The sequence below is a fragment of the Mauremys reevesii genome, linkage group 8 (assembly GCF_016161935.1).
Source record: "Mauremys reevesii isolate NIE-2019 linkage group 8, ASM1616193v1, whole genome shotgun sequence".
NCBI lineage: Eukaryota > Metazoa > Chordata > Testudines > Geoemydidae > Mauremys > Mauremys reevesii.
In genome coordinates, this window is record NC_052630.1 from 107167856 (window position 1) to 107184038 (window position 16183).

General features: G+C 66.0%; 1 protein-coding gene and 1 non-coding gene across 3 annotated transcripts; one reads left to right on the plus strand and one right to left on the minus strand.

Moving 5' to 3' along the window:
- The first annotated feature begins 73 nt into the window (after positions 1 to 73).
- On the plus strand, positions 74 to 8483 carry DPH2 (diphthamide biosynthesis 2). 2 transcript variants are annotated; one of them, XM_039485058.1, is made up of 7 exons: positions 74 to 247; positions 1588 to 1757; positions 2218 to 2330; positions 3014 to 3234; positions 4509 to 5150; positions 6312 to 6491; positions 6896 to 8483. In XM_039485058.1, exons 2-7 carry the CDS (start codon positions 1605 to 1607, stop codon positions 7018 to 7020), a joined length of 1434 nt encoding a protein of 477 aa, XP_039340992.1. In that variant the 5' UTR covers positions 74 to 247; positions 1588 to 1604; the 3' UTR covers positions 7021 to 8483. The 2 variants fall into 2 exon arrangements, with proteins under 2 accessions (XP_039340992.1, XP_039340993.1); XM_039485059.1 differs by lacking the exon at positions 74 to 247 and adding an exon at positions 1206 to 1257.
- Positions 8484 to 13467: 4984 nt separating this feature from the next.
- LOC120371193 lies at positions 13468 to 13631 on the minus strand. The gene has a single exon (XR_005584192.1). It is a non-coding gene; the product is annotated as a U1 spliceosomal RNA (small nuclear RNA).
- Positions 13632 to 16183: the final 2552 nt, after the last annotated feature.

Consider the following 16183-nt stretch of genomic DNA (forward strand, 5'->3'; position numbering starts at 1 on the left):
CGGTACCAGGGGACCAAACTACAAAGCCCAGAGTGCTCCGCGCCAGCTCTTTCCTCTCCGCCCATCCGTGCCGGCTCCTCCCATTGGCTGCGGCCGCAGCCTCAGTCCCAAACGTGCTGCGATTGGCTCCGAGATCTGGGGGCGGGATTTGCAGACGGGGCCAATGCCGGCTCGTCATTGGCTGGCTCTGTCCTTGCCCTGGAAGCGAGTCCCGGCTGAGTCCACGTGGTTTGTGCTCGGGAGGCCGGTGAGTGCGAGCGGCTGGACCCCCCCTGGAGCGGGCGGGGGCTGTTCACTCTGGGCCCTAGTGACGACCAGACCTGGGCTCCGGGCTACTTACCCCGCTCCGCGCCTGGAACCCCCCGGCAGCCAGTCCCCGCCCCCCCGAGCCAGACAGACCCCCAGGCAGCCAGTCCCCGCCCCCCAGGCAGCCAGTCCCCGCCCCCGAGCCAGCCAGACCCCCCCTCACCCAGGCAGCCAGTCCCCGCCCCTGAGCCAGACAGACCCCCCCAGGCAGCCAGTCCCAGCCCCTGAGCCAGCCAGACCCCCTCACCCAGGCAGCCAGTCCCCGCCCCCGAGCCAGACAGACCCCCCCAGGCAGCCAGTCCCCGCCCCCAGGCAGCCAGTCCCAGCCCCCTGAGCCAGACAGACCCCCCCAGGCAGCCAGTCCCAGCCCCTGAGCCAGCCAGACCCCCTCCCCAGGCAGCCAGTCCCAGCCCCAGCCAGCCAGACCCCCTCACCTCACCCAGGCAGCCAGTCCCGCCCCCCCGAGCCAGACAGACCCCCTCACCCAGGCAGCCAGTCCCAGCCCCCGAGCCAGACAGACCCCCCCTCACCCAGGCAGCCAGTCCCGCCCCCCGAGCCAGACAGACCCCCTCACCCAGGCAGCCAGTCCCGCCCCACGGCTCCCGCCCCCAGCCAGTCCTGCCCCTCGGCTCTCCCTGAGCCATCTGGACCCCTGACCTCGCCCCCGAGCCAGCCAGTCCCGGCCCCTGAGCCAGACAGACACCTCCCCAGGCAGCTAGTCCCCACCCCTAACCTCACCCCAGCCAGCTAGTCCTGCCCCCATGGCTCTCCCCAGCCAGCCAGACCCCGCCCCCAGCCAGACCCCCTCCCGAGCCAGCCAGTCCCACCCCGTCAGCTCTCCCCTGAGCCAGCCAGTCCCTCCAACACCCCCTCCATCAGCCAGCCCCCACTCTGGAGCCGGATCGGGGTCGGCGCCCCCTCGAGACCAAAGGCCCTGAGTCCCCTTCCCAGGTCAGTGCAGGGCCCCCTCTGCGCTGGTGCCAGCTGGGGAGCTCTGCCTAGTGCTTTCCTGCCCCTCTCCTTTCCTGGGGCCGTGTGGGGCCCGGTGATGCCCTCACCAAGTGCAGAGACTGTGGCCAGGGCTGCCCTCAGCAGCAGAGTCACTCAGGGGCGTGAGCGCCGTGGGGAAACTGAACTAAACGCCGTGTGGCCGGCGCTAGCTTGGTGGGAGGGGAGCTGGGGTACCCACACCGACCTGAGGGGTTCCCCGGCACTGCAGTGTCTGCACTGACCCATCACTGATAAATACTCCGCTTCCTTCCCGATGGCCTGTGCTTGCAGGTGATGCTGGGGTAACCATGGCGACCCTCTTCAGTAACGATGGGGCCGAGGTGGTCCAGAGGGCCCTGCCTGCCAAGGAGTCGAGCGGCAGGACCCCCGCTGAGGCGCTCGATGAGTTCTACGAGCTGGAGCGAGCCGCAGCCTTCGTCACAGCGAGCGGGTTTCACCGGGTGAGTCTCTGCCAAGGGCTCGGACGTTCTCCCCCCGCCCCCCAAGCCTGTCCGAGCGCCCGCCTGGTCCTTTAGCTCCCCTGGATAGCATGCTGGCATCAGCCCTACCTCCCAGCCCCGGGTGCAGGCGCTGCTGGAGACCCTCCCACAGAGATGTGGCCCCATGTGCCCTGCAGCCCGGCTCCGCTTCTCCAGACAGCTGGGGCAGGTTCCCTCGGGAGCCGCTCCCCGCTGCTGGTGGAGCAGGCAGCAGCACCCCAGCTGTGAGGGGGTGTCACCGAGAACGAAATGGCTCCTGGGCTCCCTGGCCCGGCCCCCAGGCGGCTCACTCACAGGCTGGCTGTAGAGATTCCTGTTCTGCTCCGTGGGGCGGTGGGGCTGCCCTAAGCGTGGCTGGGCAGGGGGGGGAGGGTTGGGCCTTGTATGTATCCACGTCTCCCTGCGCTGGGTCCGCCGGCAGGTTGCCCTGCAGTTCCCCGACGAGCTCCTGGCCGATTCAGCCGCCGTCGCAGCTAAGATGGAGGAGGCGACCGGCAGCAAAATGTACATCCTGGGGGACACATCGTACGGCAGGTAGGTGCCCCACCCCCACCTGTGCTCAGGTTGGGCTCCAGCCCCAGCCCTGCCCCCGTGCTGGATCAGTGGGAGGGGAGAAGCTGCCCCCCAGGACAGGAACCGCTGTGCGACCAGCCTTGTGCTGCCGGGTGGCATGGCCGATCCCCCCCGATTGGCCCTTCCACCCTCTTGGGGCTCGGAGGGCTCCCCCTCCCCCCGGTTTTCCTCCTGTCCTGCAGCCCCTCGGGCTCTCTCACTGCTTCCCTGGGTCCTGTTAACTCGCCCGTCCTGATCATTCTGTGCCGAGTCCCTCTACAGTGATCAACCAGCCGCTCCCCTCCGGGGGGCATGGCTCGTACCCCGCCCCGTAAGCGACAGCAGCTTTGGGCTTGATTTCACGGATGGGTCGCCCGTGCCAGCCCTGTTGGTTTGAGGGGCTCCTGGCTCGGTGAGGAGCAGGGTGCATTGCTCACTGCTGGGCTGCCAGGCCCCCGTGTGGCCAGTGCAGGCTCCAGGGAGGTTGCCCAAAGCGATGCTGGGCCTGCTGTGACTGTGCCGCGAGTGGCTGGGCACCCCGGTGTCGGAGCGCAGGGCCCAGTGGGAGGAGGTGGGGGCAGAGGAGAGCAGCCTCCTGCGCTGTGCTGCCCGCGGCCCCCCCAGGTTGCCGTGTCTCCGGCTGACACTTTCCCTTCCTCCGGTAGCTGCTGCGTGGACGAGGTGGCTGCGGAGCACGTGGGGGCGGAGGCCGTGGTGCACTATGGCCCCGCGTGTCTCAGCCCCTGCAGGAAGTTGCCGGTGCTGCACGTGTTTGGCCGGCAGCCCCTGGACACGGAGCGCTGTGCGGGGGCCTTCCGGGAGCTCTACCCTGACCCCCAGAGCCACGTGGTGGTGCTGAGTGACGTGGTCTACGCCCACGCACTAGGTGAGAGTGGCATCCAGGGTGGGCCGTGTCTGACGGGTTGTCACCCCTGGGTGCCGTCTGGGGGCCGTGGGAGCCGCTGTGCCCCTGAACCATCCAGCTGGGCTGGCCCGTCTCACAATGGTGACTCAGCCGGCCTGTCCAGGCCCTGTTATCACCCAACGCGACAGCAGGTGGCGCCACACAGCCAGCTGCGCTACCTGAGTGCTTTACCTGAGCCACTCAAGGACCAACAGGAGACACCAGGCAATTCCCAGCTCCCCAGCCCGGCGGGAGACCCCTGCTGGAGTGTGAACCCAGCGTTACCGCCCCTTGCGCTGCACAGGGATCTGCACAGTGCAGGCTCGTTGGGGTGGTTCCCTCACATGCACCACAAGCCTGCGGTAACCAAGCGGCGACTTTTCCAGTTTATTAGCTACAGAAGGAGACTGGAAGGGATTAGAAGGGGCAGCAAACAGAGCAAAGCAGATACCAAGCAAGTAAACAAAACCGCAAGCTAAGCCCAACCTGCTAGATAGGTGGGATTTCAATGAGCTGTTTCTCAGCCTGACTGATGGTACCAGCAGCTGCAGATTAGGGCACAGACTGCAATTGCGGGGCCCCTCCCCCGGTCCAAGCCGTCTTCTGGCGCTTCTTCCAGGGGGGTTGGAGGGAGTGAAAACCAGTCGTGACGTCTCTCCCTTTGGCGGGAGCCCTTTGTTCCCAGCCCAGTTTGTGGAAAAATACAGGTACCAAAATGGAGTTCAGGGGCATGTGGTCTGGTCACATGCCCTTGCTGGGGCCTAGCAGCCATTAGTCATTGGCTGGCTGAACCGCTCACCGGCAGGCTCAGCTCTTCCATGGGCCACTGGCTTTGTGATGGGCCATGGGCACTGCTGGCTGCGGTGTCGCCCAGAGTGAGCCCGTGGGGACTGCAGCTCCCGAGTCAATATTTGTAACTCCAGATACAAAACTCACACACGCCCCCAAAGTGCGTGATCCTATCTGGCAAATCATCACTGTTCCCAGGACCCCTCACACGACTAGTCTTGTACCAGATGTATCCTCCTCATACCGCAGGGGGGAATATGGGCTGCAGTGTCACAGCCTGCCCTCTCCTGGGGGGTGGATCAGAGCAGCAGGAACCAAACCGGGCTGGCTGGCCAGTCCCATCCCCTGCCCCAGCCTGGGTCCCCCATACACAGGCCTGGCAGCCCTCTCCTGGCCCTGCCCGGGGGGCTCTGTGCATGGGGCTGGCCTGCGTGGGGCCTGCTCAACCTGTCATCCCCTCCCCCCAGGTGAGCTGGAGCGGCTGCTGGGCCCCGAGTACCCCCACGTCGTCTTCTCCCGCCTGGCGAGTGACGGGGCACCCGACTGCCCCCAGGGCCCGGGGCTGGTGCGGCAGTTCGGGCGCTGCTTTGCCGTGGCGGCGCGGCGCGAGCTGCAGGACCACGCCGTGTTCTACGTGGGCGCCGAGGGCCTGGCCCTCACCAACTTCATGCTGAGCTGGAACCGCTGCCCCTTCAGCTCCTTCGACCCGGCCACGGGCTGCGGGCGGCACGAGAGCCTCGATGCCAACCGGGCGCTGCTGCGGCGCCTCTACCTGGTGGAGCGGGCCCGGGACGCCCGCGTGGTGGGCATCCTGGTGGGCACGCTGGGCGTGGCCGGCTACCTCTCCATCCTGGAGCACTTGCGGGGCACCCTGCGCCGGGCTGGCAAGCGCAGCTACACCCTGGCCATGGGCAAGCTGAGCCCTGCCAAGCTGGCCAACTTCCTGGAGGTGGACGTGTTCGTGCTGGTGGCCTGTCCCCAGAACTCCCTGCTGGACTCCAGGGACTTCTACCGGCCCGTGGTGACGCCCTACGAGCTGGAGCTGGCCTGTAACCCGGCCCGGGAGTGGAGCAGCCTCTACGTCACTGACTTCAGAGACCTGCTGCCAGGTACCAGGCCGGCTCCATGCCAAGGGGGCAGCGCCAGAGCCACCGGGAGCTATTGCAGCGCCCCCTGCTGGGAGGGGCTGGGGCTCCCCCCAGCCAGCGCTCCTGTCCCGCTCCCCACAGCGCCCCCTGCTGGGAGGGGCTGGGGCTCCCCCCAGCCAGTGCTCCTGTCCCGCTCCCCACAGCGCCCCCTGCTGGGAGGGGCTGGGGCTCCCCCCAGCCAGTGCTCCTGTCCCGCTCCCCACAGCGCCCCCTGCTGGGAGAAGCTGGGGTTCCCCCCCCCAGCCAGCGCTCCTGTCCCGCTCCCCACAGCGCCCCCTGCTGGGAGAGGCTGGGGTTCCCCACAGCCAGTGCTCCTGTCCCGCTCCCCACAGCACCCCCTGCTGGGAGGGGCTGGGGCTCCCCCCCCCCCCCGAGCCGGTGCTCCTGTCCCGCTCCCCACAGCGCCCCCTCCTGGGAGGGGCTGGGGTTCCCCGAGCCGGTGCTCCTGTCCCACTCCCACAGCGCCCTGCTGGGAGAGGCTGGGGCTGCCCCCGAGCCGGTGCTCCTGTCCCGCTCCCCACAGCACCCCCTGCTGGGAGAGGCTGGGGCCGCCCCCCCCCCGAGCCGGGGCTCCTGTCCCGCTCCCCACCGCACCCCCTGCTGGGAGAGGCTGGGGTTCCCCCCCCCGAGCCGGTGCTCCTGTCCCGCTCCCCACAGCACCCCCTGCTGGGAGGGGCTGGGGCTCCCCACAGCCAGTGCTCCTGTCCCGCTCCCCACAGCACCCCCTGCTGGGAGGGGCTGGGGCTCCCCACAGCCAGTGCTCCTGTCCCGCTCCCCACAGCACCCCCTGCTGGGAGGGGCTGGGGCTCCCCACAGCCAGTGCTCCTCTCCCGCTCCTCACAGCGCCCCCTGCTGGGAGGGGCTGGGCCCCCCCCAGCCACCGCTCCTGTCCTGCTCCTCACAGCGCCCCCTGCTGGGAGAGGCTGGGGCTGGAGTAGCCGGGAGCCCTGCTATACCCAGTTCTCACGTTATATGGTCTCAGCTCCCACCCTGACTCACTGGGTGAACTGGACCCCGTGAGGCTCCAGACGCAGGGTTACCCCAGTGTGGGAGCTGTGGGTGTGGGTGGGTTTGGGGCTGGCTGTCCCCTGGAGGCTACTCTCTGATGTCTCACCCTGGCAGGTGGCTGTGCACATGTCGGCTTCCCAGACACGGTCCCCGGGGACAGCGACGTTCCCGACGTCTCGCTGATCACTGGGGAGCTGCGCGCGACTGGGCTTTCCAGCTCCGCGGCCCCGTCCTCCAGCTCTGCCCTGGCCTGCAGGACCCCGGAGTTCGCGCTGGCTGAGATCAGCCCGGCAGGTTTGTACTTCGCTTTATTTCCCCTCCGCTGCCCCCCCTCCACCCCATAGAGTGATGCCAAACCTCTGCCCACAGCGCCCCCTGCTGGGGCTGGAGGATCCGGAACCCCACCCAGCCCGCCCCAATCCCCCCAGCGCCCCCTGCTGGGGCTGGAGTACCCGGAACCCCCCCAGCCTCCCTCCCAGTGCCCCCTCCTGGGGCTGGAGTACCCGGAACCCCCCCAGCCTCCCCCCCAGTGCCCCCTCCTGGGGCTGGAGTATCCGGAACCCCCCCTCCCCCAACCCCATCCAGTGCTCCTGTCCCTGCAGCGCCTCTTGCAGGGAGAGGCCAGGCCTGATGCTGCCTGGAGCTCCCTCACAGGGCTGTGCCCGGTCCCCACTAACCGCTCCCTCCCTTGCTCCCAGCTTCCTTCCTGGAATCGCGCAGTTGGCGGGGCTTGGAGCAGCAGCTGGGCCAGACGCCCGTGACAAAGGCTGTGCCGGGCCGGAGGGGGATTGCGATCGCCTACGAGGACGAGATTTCTGGGTGACCCTGACCCTGCAGGATGCCACTGTTGGGAGACGGGCCCTGTGGGGCTCCAGCCTCCTGCTGTGGGTTGCCCTGGGCCCGGGCTGGGCCCATGTGCAGCTCAGTCCTGGGGCCGATGCCAACAGCTGCCCTCTCCTGCTGGGGCCTGGTAGCGGAGCCGGATGCGGGAGTGCAGGATTCTGGGGGCTGCCGGCACGGCTCTGGATACAGCTGTGTATTAGTGAACCCCATGGCGTTCGGGGGGCGACTCCGCGGGGTGGGTGGACACACGGATACACCCACCCCCCGCGGCCCACTCTGCCGTGACCTCACATGGACAGGGGCCACAGGGGAGCGACCTCCCCTCCTTGCTACCCCAGCTGGCTGCTCCCAGGAGCAAGGCCTGGGCTGGGCAGGGCATGGCCTCCGCCCTGAGCCTGTGTCCCCCCCACTCCTGCCCAGCGCCGGAGGGCGTCCCCCCGGCTCCCCTTGCAGCGCGCGCCCAGCACTAGCCTGAAGAGAGCGAGGCAAAGGCAGCCGGGTCTGAGGGCAGGAGGTGGTGCCCAGGCAGGCCTGGCCCAGCGCCAGGGAGCTCAGCCGAGCTGCCCTGCGCTGCCAGTGGCTCCATGGGACGTGCCGCGGGGGGAGCGGGGGTGGGGGGTTTGTGTGTTTCCCCTCCCCTGTGCTCTGTCTGAGGGAGCCCGGGCCCAGCTGTGGAGCGTCCCAGGGCAGGGGCTGCTGCTGCCACGTTTGCAGCCCCCCTTTCCCCCCGTGGGTTTGCTGGCTGCTCATGGGCAGGGGGTGCTGGGTTGCAGCCCTAGCAGAGTCTGCCCATGGGCAGAGGGGCACCTTGCTACGTGCCCCAGCTCCGCCCCTTCCCAGGCCAAGGGTGGGCACCATGTCCCCTACTCTCCGCCTCTGGCAGGGCATCCCACAAGGGGCATGGGCCAGGCCCAGGTGCTCCAGGCACATGCTCATGGGCACCTCTCCTGGCAGCCCCCGGCCCTGGCTGTGCCCACGGCTCTGGGCTCCTCCCGCCTGCAGGCTAAAGGCAAAGCCAGGCCAGTGCTGAGGGGCAGGGGGAGCAGAGCTGATGCCGGCCCACAAACCCACGGCCGCCGTTTGCTCCCGGGGCGGCCTTAGCCCCGGGTTTAGCAGCACCCGCCAGACCAGCCAAGAGAGGGTGAGGCCTTGCTAGCATCAGGCACGTTGCTGGGCCTCGTGTGGGGGAACAGGCCTGGCGAGGGGCGTGACCTGCCTAGGGTCACAGGACGTCTGGCAGAGCCGGTAACAGCCTGTGTCTCCCCAGCGTCTGGCACTGGGCCCCGGCTGCACCTATCACGCTCCCACCCAGCACAGCACCACCCCTCGCTCAGCTGCCCGTCCTCCTCCAACCGGCCCGACAGCCCCTCCGGCTCAGCACAAGCTCTGTCAGCCCTGCCCCCAGCCCACTGTAGCACAGCCTTACCACAGCACCCCCTGCTGGCAGGGTGCGGAACCATCCAGCCTCAGTTTCCCCGCTGCTCTGCCCCTCCCTGTCCAGAACACATAGGAAATGACATGAAGGCTTCGCTTCGCTTCTCTCCAGCAGACTGTCTAGGTCCCAGCCTGCCCTGGGCCCACCTCCTCTGCCACCCCCACGTGAGCAGGGTCCATCCCCGGCCCAGACGCCTGCCCCCCTGCTCCAGTTGGGCTAACGGGGCCTTCAGGTGGGCTATTAACCCCTTGCCTTGGGTGGAAACCTGTGCCCCATTCCATGGAGATGGGCTGGGTAGGGTTGCCAGCCCTCCAGGAGTGTCCTGGAGTCACCAGGAATTAAAGCTTAATCTTAGAAAGCTTGTGTTATGTGATGAAACCTCCAGGGACACATGCCCCTCCCCCCCCGACTGGCAGCCCCCAGCTCTGCTCGGGGGCTGTTCTCTGGCGCGCGTGTGAGCATGGGGGGGGGGGCTGCACTCGCTGATCACAGCCCCTGCCGGCCGCTGGCGCTGCGCATTATAGGGTGTGGCATGAGCAGTGTTGGCCCTAACATAAGAGCCGCCAGCCTGGGTCAGACCAAGGGTCCATCTAGCCCAGTCTCCTGCCTTCTGACAGTGGCCAGTGCCAGGTGCCCCGAGGGAACGAACAGACCAGGGAATCATCAAGTGATCCATCCCGTTGCTCATTCCGGCAAACAGAGACTAGGGCCACCATCCCTGCCCATCCTGGCTAATAGCTCTATCGATGGCTGTCCTCCCTGAATGTAGCTAGTTCTTTTTTTGAACCCTATTACAGTCTTGGCTTTCACCCCATGCTCGGGCAGGGAGTGCCACAGATTCACTGTGTTGTGTGGAGAAATACTGCCTTTTGTTTGTGTTAAAGCTGCTGCCTGGAATGACTGAGCCACTCAAACATGAACTCTCACCCTGTGTGATGGGGTGGGGACTTTTCCCTTTGGGATGACTACTGTGTGTGCCTCAGTTTCCCCCAAGAGCTGCCTGGTTAACTAGGACTGGGGAGATTGTTTACTCTGCAGAGAGCTGGGTGCAACTAATGCCTAGCTGGGGCCTGGCCCCATGCCATGGAGAGTCCCCAAAGCCAATTGCCCAGACACTGGGTACCTACCAACCAACGACCAGGGGCCACCCTTTGCGATCAGGAGAGCAGCGGCCTGAGGAGGAAGCCAGGTGACACTGGTTCCCCGGGACCAAGAACACGGCCGCAGGGGGTCAGTGCGGGCTGCTGGCGCCAGGGAAGCTCCTGGCTGGGCTGCAGAAGAGCTCCAGGTTGACCCAGAGGGACACGCTGTCAATTGCTGCTAAGCAGGGATCCTCTATGCTGAGACTCCATTGGTGGGGTAAGGGCAGAGTCAGGGAGTTGGGGGCACGGCTCCCTTTGGGGGGCTCCCTGGGGGGTGCAAGCCAGGCAGACGCGCTGTGGGCAGCTCCCAGCCCTGCTGGAGGGGCCAAGGTCAGTCCCGGGGATGGGGGAGAGCCAAGGGGCTGACGCCAGTGAGAGTGTGACCCTGGGGGGCAGGCACAAGCCACGGGACACCCCCCCCCCCAGGGAGTGGGCAGAGCCCTCCCATGAGCCAGCTAGAGTGTCGCCGCCTGCACTGCAATGCCTGACCTGAGGGGTGAGCCTGCCAGGCCAGGGCCCTCTGTGCCAGCCGCCACCTGGGACTTGGTCAAACTCAAACACAGCCCAGGGCAGGGCTCCACAGCCCCCGAAGCAGACGCCATGGGGTGCCCCAAAGCACTGGGGCTGATGGGAGGAGACGGATGGAGCTGTATGTACGTACGTGTGTGAGACACACACACACACACTCTCCTGCTGCACCCCATGCTGGCCAGGATCTAGCAGCACCTGCAGGAGCAGCGCTGGCTGCACCCACCTCCAGCAGCACAGCACCCCCTAGCACCACACTGCCTGCAAGGCGCGCACCCCGCAAGGGGCCTAGAGCAGTGGATGGGACGAGCTGGGATGTAGACACTCCTGCCTGGGGCACTGGGGGAGAGGCCAGTGGTGCCCGGGCCGGGGGCAATGGGGACACTTGTGCCCCAGAGGCTCTGGCTTGGGGGTGGGGGGGAGGGACAGCCCAAGTCTATGGTCTGATCCATGGGGCAGGCGTCCCAGCTCTGACCCCTCAGGGGCTTTGCCCTAGACCAGCTCCACAGTGACGCCCACTGCTGCATGTGAGGGCTCGGCCACAGCAAGATCCCCACTCAGCCCCATCTGGGCCCCCCCCCCCCCCCAGCTGCGCCTGCCTGCCATGGACCCCGCTGTGCTGCTGGGACACTCACTGCTGCCAGCAGCTCCCCAGTGAGATTCCTGGGCTGCTGCTTTGGGAGCAGAGGTTGGGTGTCCCTGCTTTGTGGCAGGGCAAGTTATTGTGCAGCCTGCGGAAGCCATGCCCGCCCGCCCCGCCCCCGGCCCAGCTGCCCACTCCCGCCACACACAGAGAGAGCCCCAGGCACGGGGGAGATGAGCCAGGATACCCAGCAATGCCTGCACAGTGAACTGGGGTTACAGTGGACGAGAAGCTGGATATGAGTCAGCAGTGTGCCCTTGTTGCCAAGAAGGCTAACGGCATTTTGGGCTGTATAATTAGGGGCATTGCCAGCAGATCGAGAGATACGATCATTCCCCTCTTTTCGACATTGGTGAGGCCTCATCTGGAGTACTGTGTCCAGTTTTGGGCCCCACACTACAAGAAGGATGTGGACAAATTAGAGAGAGTCCAGTGGAGGGCAACAAATATGATTAGGGGAGCTGGAGCACATGACTTATGAGGAGAGGCTGAGGGAACTGGGCTTGTTTAGTCTGCAGAAGAGAAGAATGAGGGGGGATTTGATCGCTGCTTTCAACTACCTGGAAGGGGGGTTCCGAAGACGATGGATCTAGACTCTTCTCTGTGGTACCAGGTGACAGAACAAGGAGCAATGGTCTCAAGTTGCAGAGGGGGAGGTTTAGGTTGGATATTAGGCAAACTCTTTTTCACTAGTAGGGTGGTGAAGCACTGGAATGGATTCCCTAGGGAAGTGGTGGAATCTCCTTCCAGAGAGGTTTTTTTTAAGTTTAGGCTTGACAAAGCCCTGGCTGGGATGATTTAGCTGGGGTTGGTCCTGCTTTGAGCAGGGGGTTGGACTAGATACCTCCTGAGGTCCCTTCCAACCCTGATATTCTGTGAGTCTAGGCCGAGCCGTACGGTACAGAAAGGAGTCCCGTGGACCTGCCGTCTGGCACCTGCCACGTGCTGCCGAGCCGGGCCCGCCCCTACCCAGCGCTTGGGCCAAAGGACTCGTCCGACTCTGCATTGACACGGTGCCCATTCGCTAGCGCCAAAGCCGCCGGCAGCTTTGCAAAGTGCAGGGGGAGCCGGGGCCCAGCCAAATGAACGGGGGGGGGGGGGGATGGAGGCATGAGCCCCTTCAGTCCCACCGCTGCCCTGCACCCAGGCAGCTTATACTAACAGCACATGTACAGCCCCCAGGAACGTGGGGTCGGCGGAGCCACTCGTGCCTGGAGTCGCGCCCAAAGGGGCCATCACGGTAGCGCTCTGGGATGTTTATGGGGAGCTCATTGGGGCGGCAAATGCAAAGGGGCTTGTTTAAAAACACATAACAAGGCTGGTGCCTGGCCGGGCTCGTGGGGCCGGACCAAATAGTGAGGGGCTGGTCTCTTTTAGATTGGGGGGGGGGGCTAGCAGAGGAAGCATCAGGACACCTGAGTTCTAACAAGCTCTGGGAGCGTGTGGGGGCCCTGTGGTTAGAGCAGGGGGTTCTAGCCCCGGCTTTGGGAGGGGAGCGGGGCCCTGTGGTTAGAGCAGAGCAGCTGGGCTGGGTTCTAGCCCTCTGCCTAGTTCCAGAATCCTGCATGGGGCAAAAGCGGGGGGGGGGGGGGGGCGCGCAGCTCAGCAGGTGGGGGGATGGGGAGGCTGGCATCAGAGGCAGACCACGTTGTGAACAGGACGGGGGGTGCGAGGGGGTTGGACACCAACTGTGCGAGGAAGCAGCTGTGCAGATGTATGAAAATATCAGTGATGACCAGCTGAGGCCCCACAAATTCATCACACACTGGGCCCCACTCAGCGATTGCCCACAGGACAGAGCCGGGAGCCCCAGAAACGCGAGTCAGGCCTGTGGTGTGTTCAGTGAGGGGTTGGGGGTGCCAGGCCCCTGTGCAGAGCTGGCAGGACCGGGAGGTGGGGGAGATGCCAGGGCTCCTTTCCCTCCACTCTTTGGTGGCAGGGGGCACACGCAGGGTCATTTCCTGCTGGCTAAGGGCACCGGCTGTCTCAGCCTGGGCCTGGCCATGCAATGAGTTTGGGGCGCTCGGCCCCGAGAGCTGGGGCGAGGTGTTCACGGCACACCCAGCCCAGCCCCAAGGCAGAGACTGAATGTCCCACCAGGCCCAGGAAGGGCGACAAGAGCCCCGCAGGGGCTGCATGTGCCATGACTGAGCGCGCCTACCTGGTGGAGCTGAGCACTTGAGTGGGTTGGGGCAGCCCCTCAGCTGGGTGTGTTGGGGGGAAGGGCCCCCCCAGCAGTGAGCAGATCCAGTGCAGCAAATGGCATTTGGGGAGGGCGTGGGCCTAAAGCCATGGGAAAACCTCCTCCCCACCAGGGTGGTGCCAGCCCAGTGTCTGTCCCAGTAAAATGGTTGGTCCCACGAGAAAGACTATGTCCCCGAGAGCAGCCTTCCGAAAGGCAGGTTTTGAAGAGAGCTTTGCTTTGGGAAAAAAGAGCCCAAGACGAGGCTTAACGAACCGTAAGCAGCAAAGGCCCCAGCGAGTGAAAAACGCAGTTCTAGTGAAGAGAAAAGAAATCAGAGAAGCGGCTCCAGGAACCCTGGATAAAGCAAATAACGACACAAAGGAAACCAAAACCCCACGGCTCGCAGCGAAAGAAGCAAAGAACCCAAAGCACAAGAAATACAACGGCGAAAAGACTTTTCCAAGCCAGACCTGTCTGTTTTTGACACCACTCGCCAGGGGAGAGCGCGAACGCAGTCCCCCACTACCACAAATTATGCAGTCGAGTTTCCCGCATTTGGGGAAATCGCAGGGGTCAGCACACCCGCAGTGCAATGGATGAGCCTCACCCTGGGAAAACCACCTTCGTGATCATGGTATCTCCCCTGCCAGGTAAGTATGAGTTCCTGCCGCCCGGCCGCCGCCCGCCCTCGCTCGCCCCACGCTCTCAACACACGGTGGGGCCCGACTCGGACCGACCGCCGGCCTCGCCCACACCGGCCCCCATTGCCGACAGCTGCCCCGACGCGGCCCCGGAGCCCCTCTCTTCTCCACGCCGAGCTCCCGGTGCCAAAGTCGGGCCCTGCTGGGCAGCCTGCGTCCGCTCCCACAATGCTCTGCTCGCACACAGATCTGCATACCCGCTCCCGCGGCTCCGCCCCTCCGCTCGGGCCCCTCCCCCTGCCTGCCCGGGCCCTGCGCTCTCCCCTGGGCGGGTGGGGGTGGTGCCCGTCGAGCCAGGGCGGCGGGGACCCCGGCCCCACTCTGGCACAGTCATTGGGGGGGCAGCTCCTCAGCCCCCAGCAGCATTTGGGGGTCCCCTGGGGGCGTGACCCGGCCCCCAGTGCTGTCCCCGCTCCCCGCCCTGCAGCCTGGGGGCCTGGCACCCAAGGGGTTACAGCTGCTGGGGGCGGGGGGCCCAGGGTTGAATCCCCCCCAGGGGCAGCACCCATCACTCACTACCCCCCCCCGCATGAGGACAGGCTGCGTCAGAGCCCCCGCACTAGGGAGAGGGTCACTCTCCAGCTCAGCTCCTGGCACCCCCAGCCTGTGTGTGTGGACGGCCCCCGCCCCAGCCCCCAGGCCTGAGCTGGCTCCAGGGGGCACGAGCGAGGGCAGGGGCTCCGAGCAGCAGCCGGCCCCTCCGTGGTGCCCGGCGTGGCTAATCCCCGGCAGAGCAGCGGCTGGCTGCTCCCTGGGCCCAAGGAATCCCGGCGGGTGGGGTGGGGGGAGCTCCCCTTTTCCCCAGGCATCTTCCCACTGGGAGCCAGAACCCGGGCAGGGGGTTTGGGGGCAGGTGCTGGAGACAGCAGGTTTCCCCCACCCCGCCCAGCTCCGCCTCAGGCTAGACCCAGCGCCAGCCCCAGCCTGGTTTCTATGGTGCCATAAAGGGACTGGCGCCCATTTCACCCACCCGCCCCTCCCAGCGAGATAAGGAGGCAGCTCCTGGAATAACCTCTGCCCCCCCACCCCAGCCAGGCTGGGCAGTGGGCATTAACAGGGGCCCTGCACCCCACTCCTCGCGGCCTTTGGACTCCAGAGTCACTGGGAGTAAAAGGCTCAGCGGGGTGGGGTGGGTTGGGGGGCTGAGGATGGGCAGCACCCAGGCTTGGAGATGCGAGCGGGAGTGGGAGGACCCATCCTGAGCCCCACGCAGGCACATCAGAAAAACAGGGCTCCGATGAGAACAGGAGGGGCTGCAGGTCAGGAGTTAGGGCCGGGCTAGCAGGGGCTGTGGGTCAGGATTGAGGGGCACTGTCAGAGCTGAGGGGAGCCCAGGGCTGGGCTAGCAGGGGCTGTGGGTTGGGATTGAGGGGCACTGTCAGAGCTGAGGGGAGCCCAGGGCAGGGCTGGTAGGGGCTGCAGGTCAGGATTGAGGGGCAGTATCAGAGATGAGGGGAGCCCCGGGCTGCGCTAGCAGGGGGCTGTGGGTCAGGGTGGGGGGCACTGGTAATGCCAGCCAAACTCAGGCAGCAGAACAGCAGGGGGTGCTGTAGGCGGGGGCTGGGAGTTGGGGGGGGCAGAGCTGGGGGGTGCACACAGGGCCCCAGCTCTCACTCAGCAGCTGGAATAACTCACTCCCTAAAACCGCGGAGTCCCCCCGACCCGGGCTCCAGAGGGCCTGCACCAGGGGCAGCAAGCAGGCTCCTGGGGGTGGGGCGCAGAGCCATGTGCTTGTGGCAGGTCTAGTCACAGCTTCTCAGCTCTGGGTCTAACCTGGCCAGGGCAGGGGGCAGGCAGGTCCCGCGGGGGCAGGGCTGGGGAGCCGCGTGGCCTACGGCGGGGTGGGGTGCAGGGCTGATCGCTCAGCTCCGGGGGGCCTGTTCAGGGGAAAAGCAAGGGCCCAATCCTGCCCCGGCCCTGCTGACCAGTGTGTTCTTACTGTGTTCTTTGAATGCTGCGTGGGGAGTGTTGGCCTGGGAAGGTTGCAGGGGAGTTGTGCCGGGACTGGCTGCATTGGGGATGGGAGACTGTCCTTGAGGGAGGATACCTGAGCAGGTAACATGAGAACCCAGGAAGGGGGTTGGAGGCCAGGTGACACCTCTGCCCAGGAACCTGGACAAAGGGTGGGAGAGGAGCCGGGGCGGGGAGGGGGGCTGAGTGAGAGGCTGGAGGGAGTTTTCAGTTTGGAGCTGGCTGGGAGACTGGAGGGGAGCCCAGATGGGGCTCTGGCCTCCCTGTCCCCGCAGCTGGACCTGACTGAGGGGGTCCTGTTGTCTGTAGCAGCAAGGCCTGTCTGGGACTGTGTTCCTGGCATCTAAATAAACCTTCTGATTCACTGGCTGGCTGAGAGTCACGGTGAATCGCAGGAAGCCGGGGTTGCAGGGCCTGGTCTCCCCCCGCCCCACTCCATAACAACCAGTGACCCCTCTGCACACCTGCATGTGGGCCCAGGAGCTCTCAGCACTGCCTGGTGTGGGGGTGGGGTTACAGGGACTGATTTAAGGAGTGT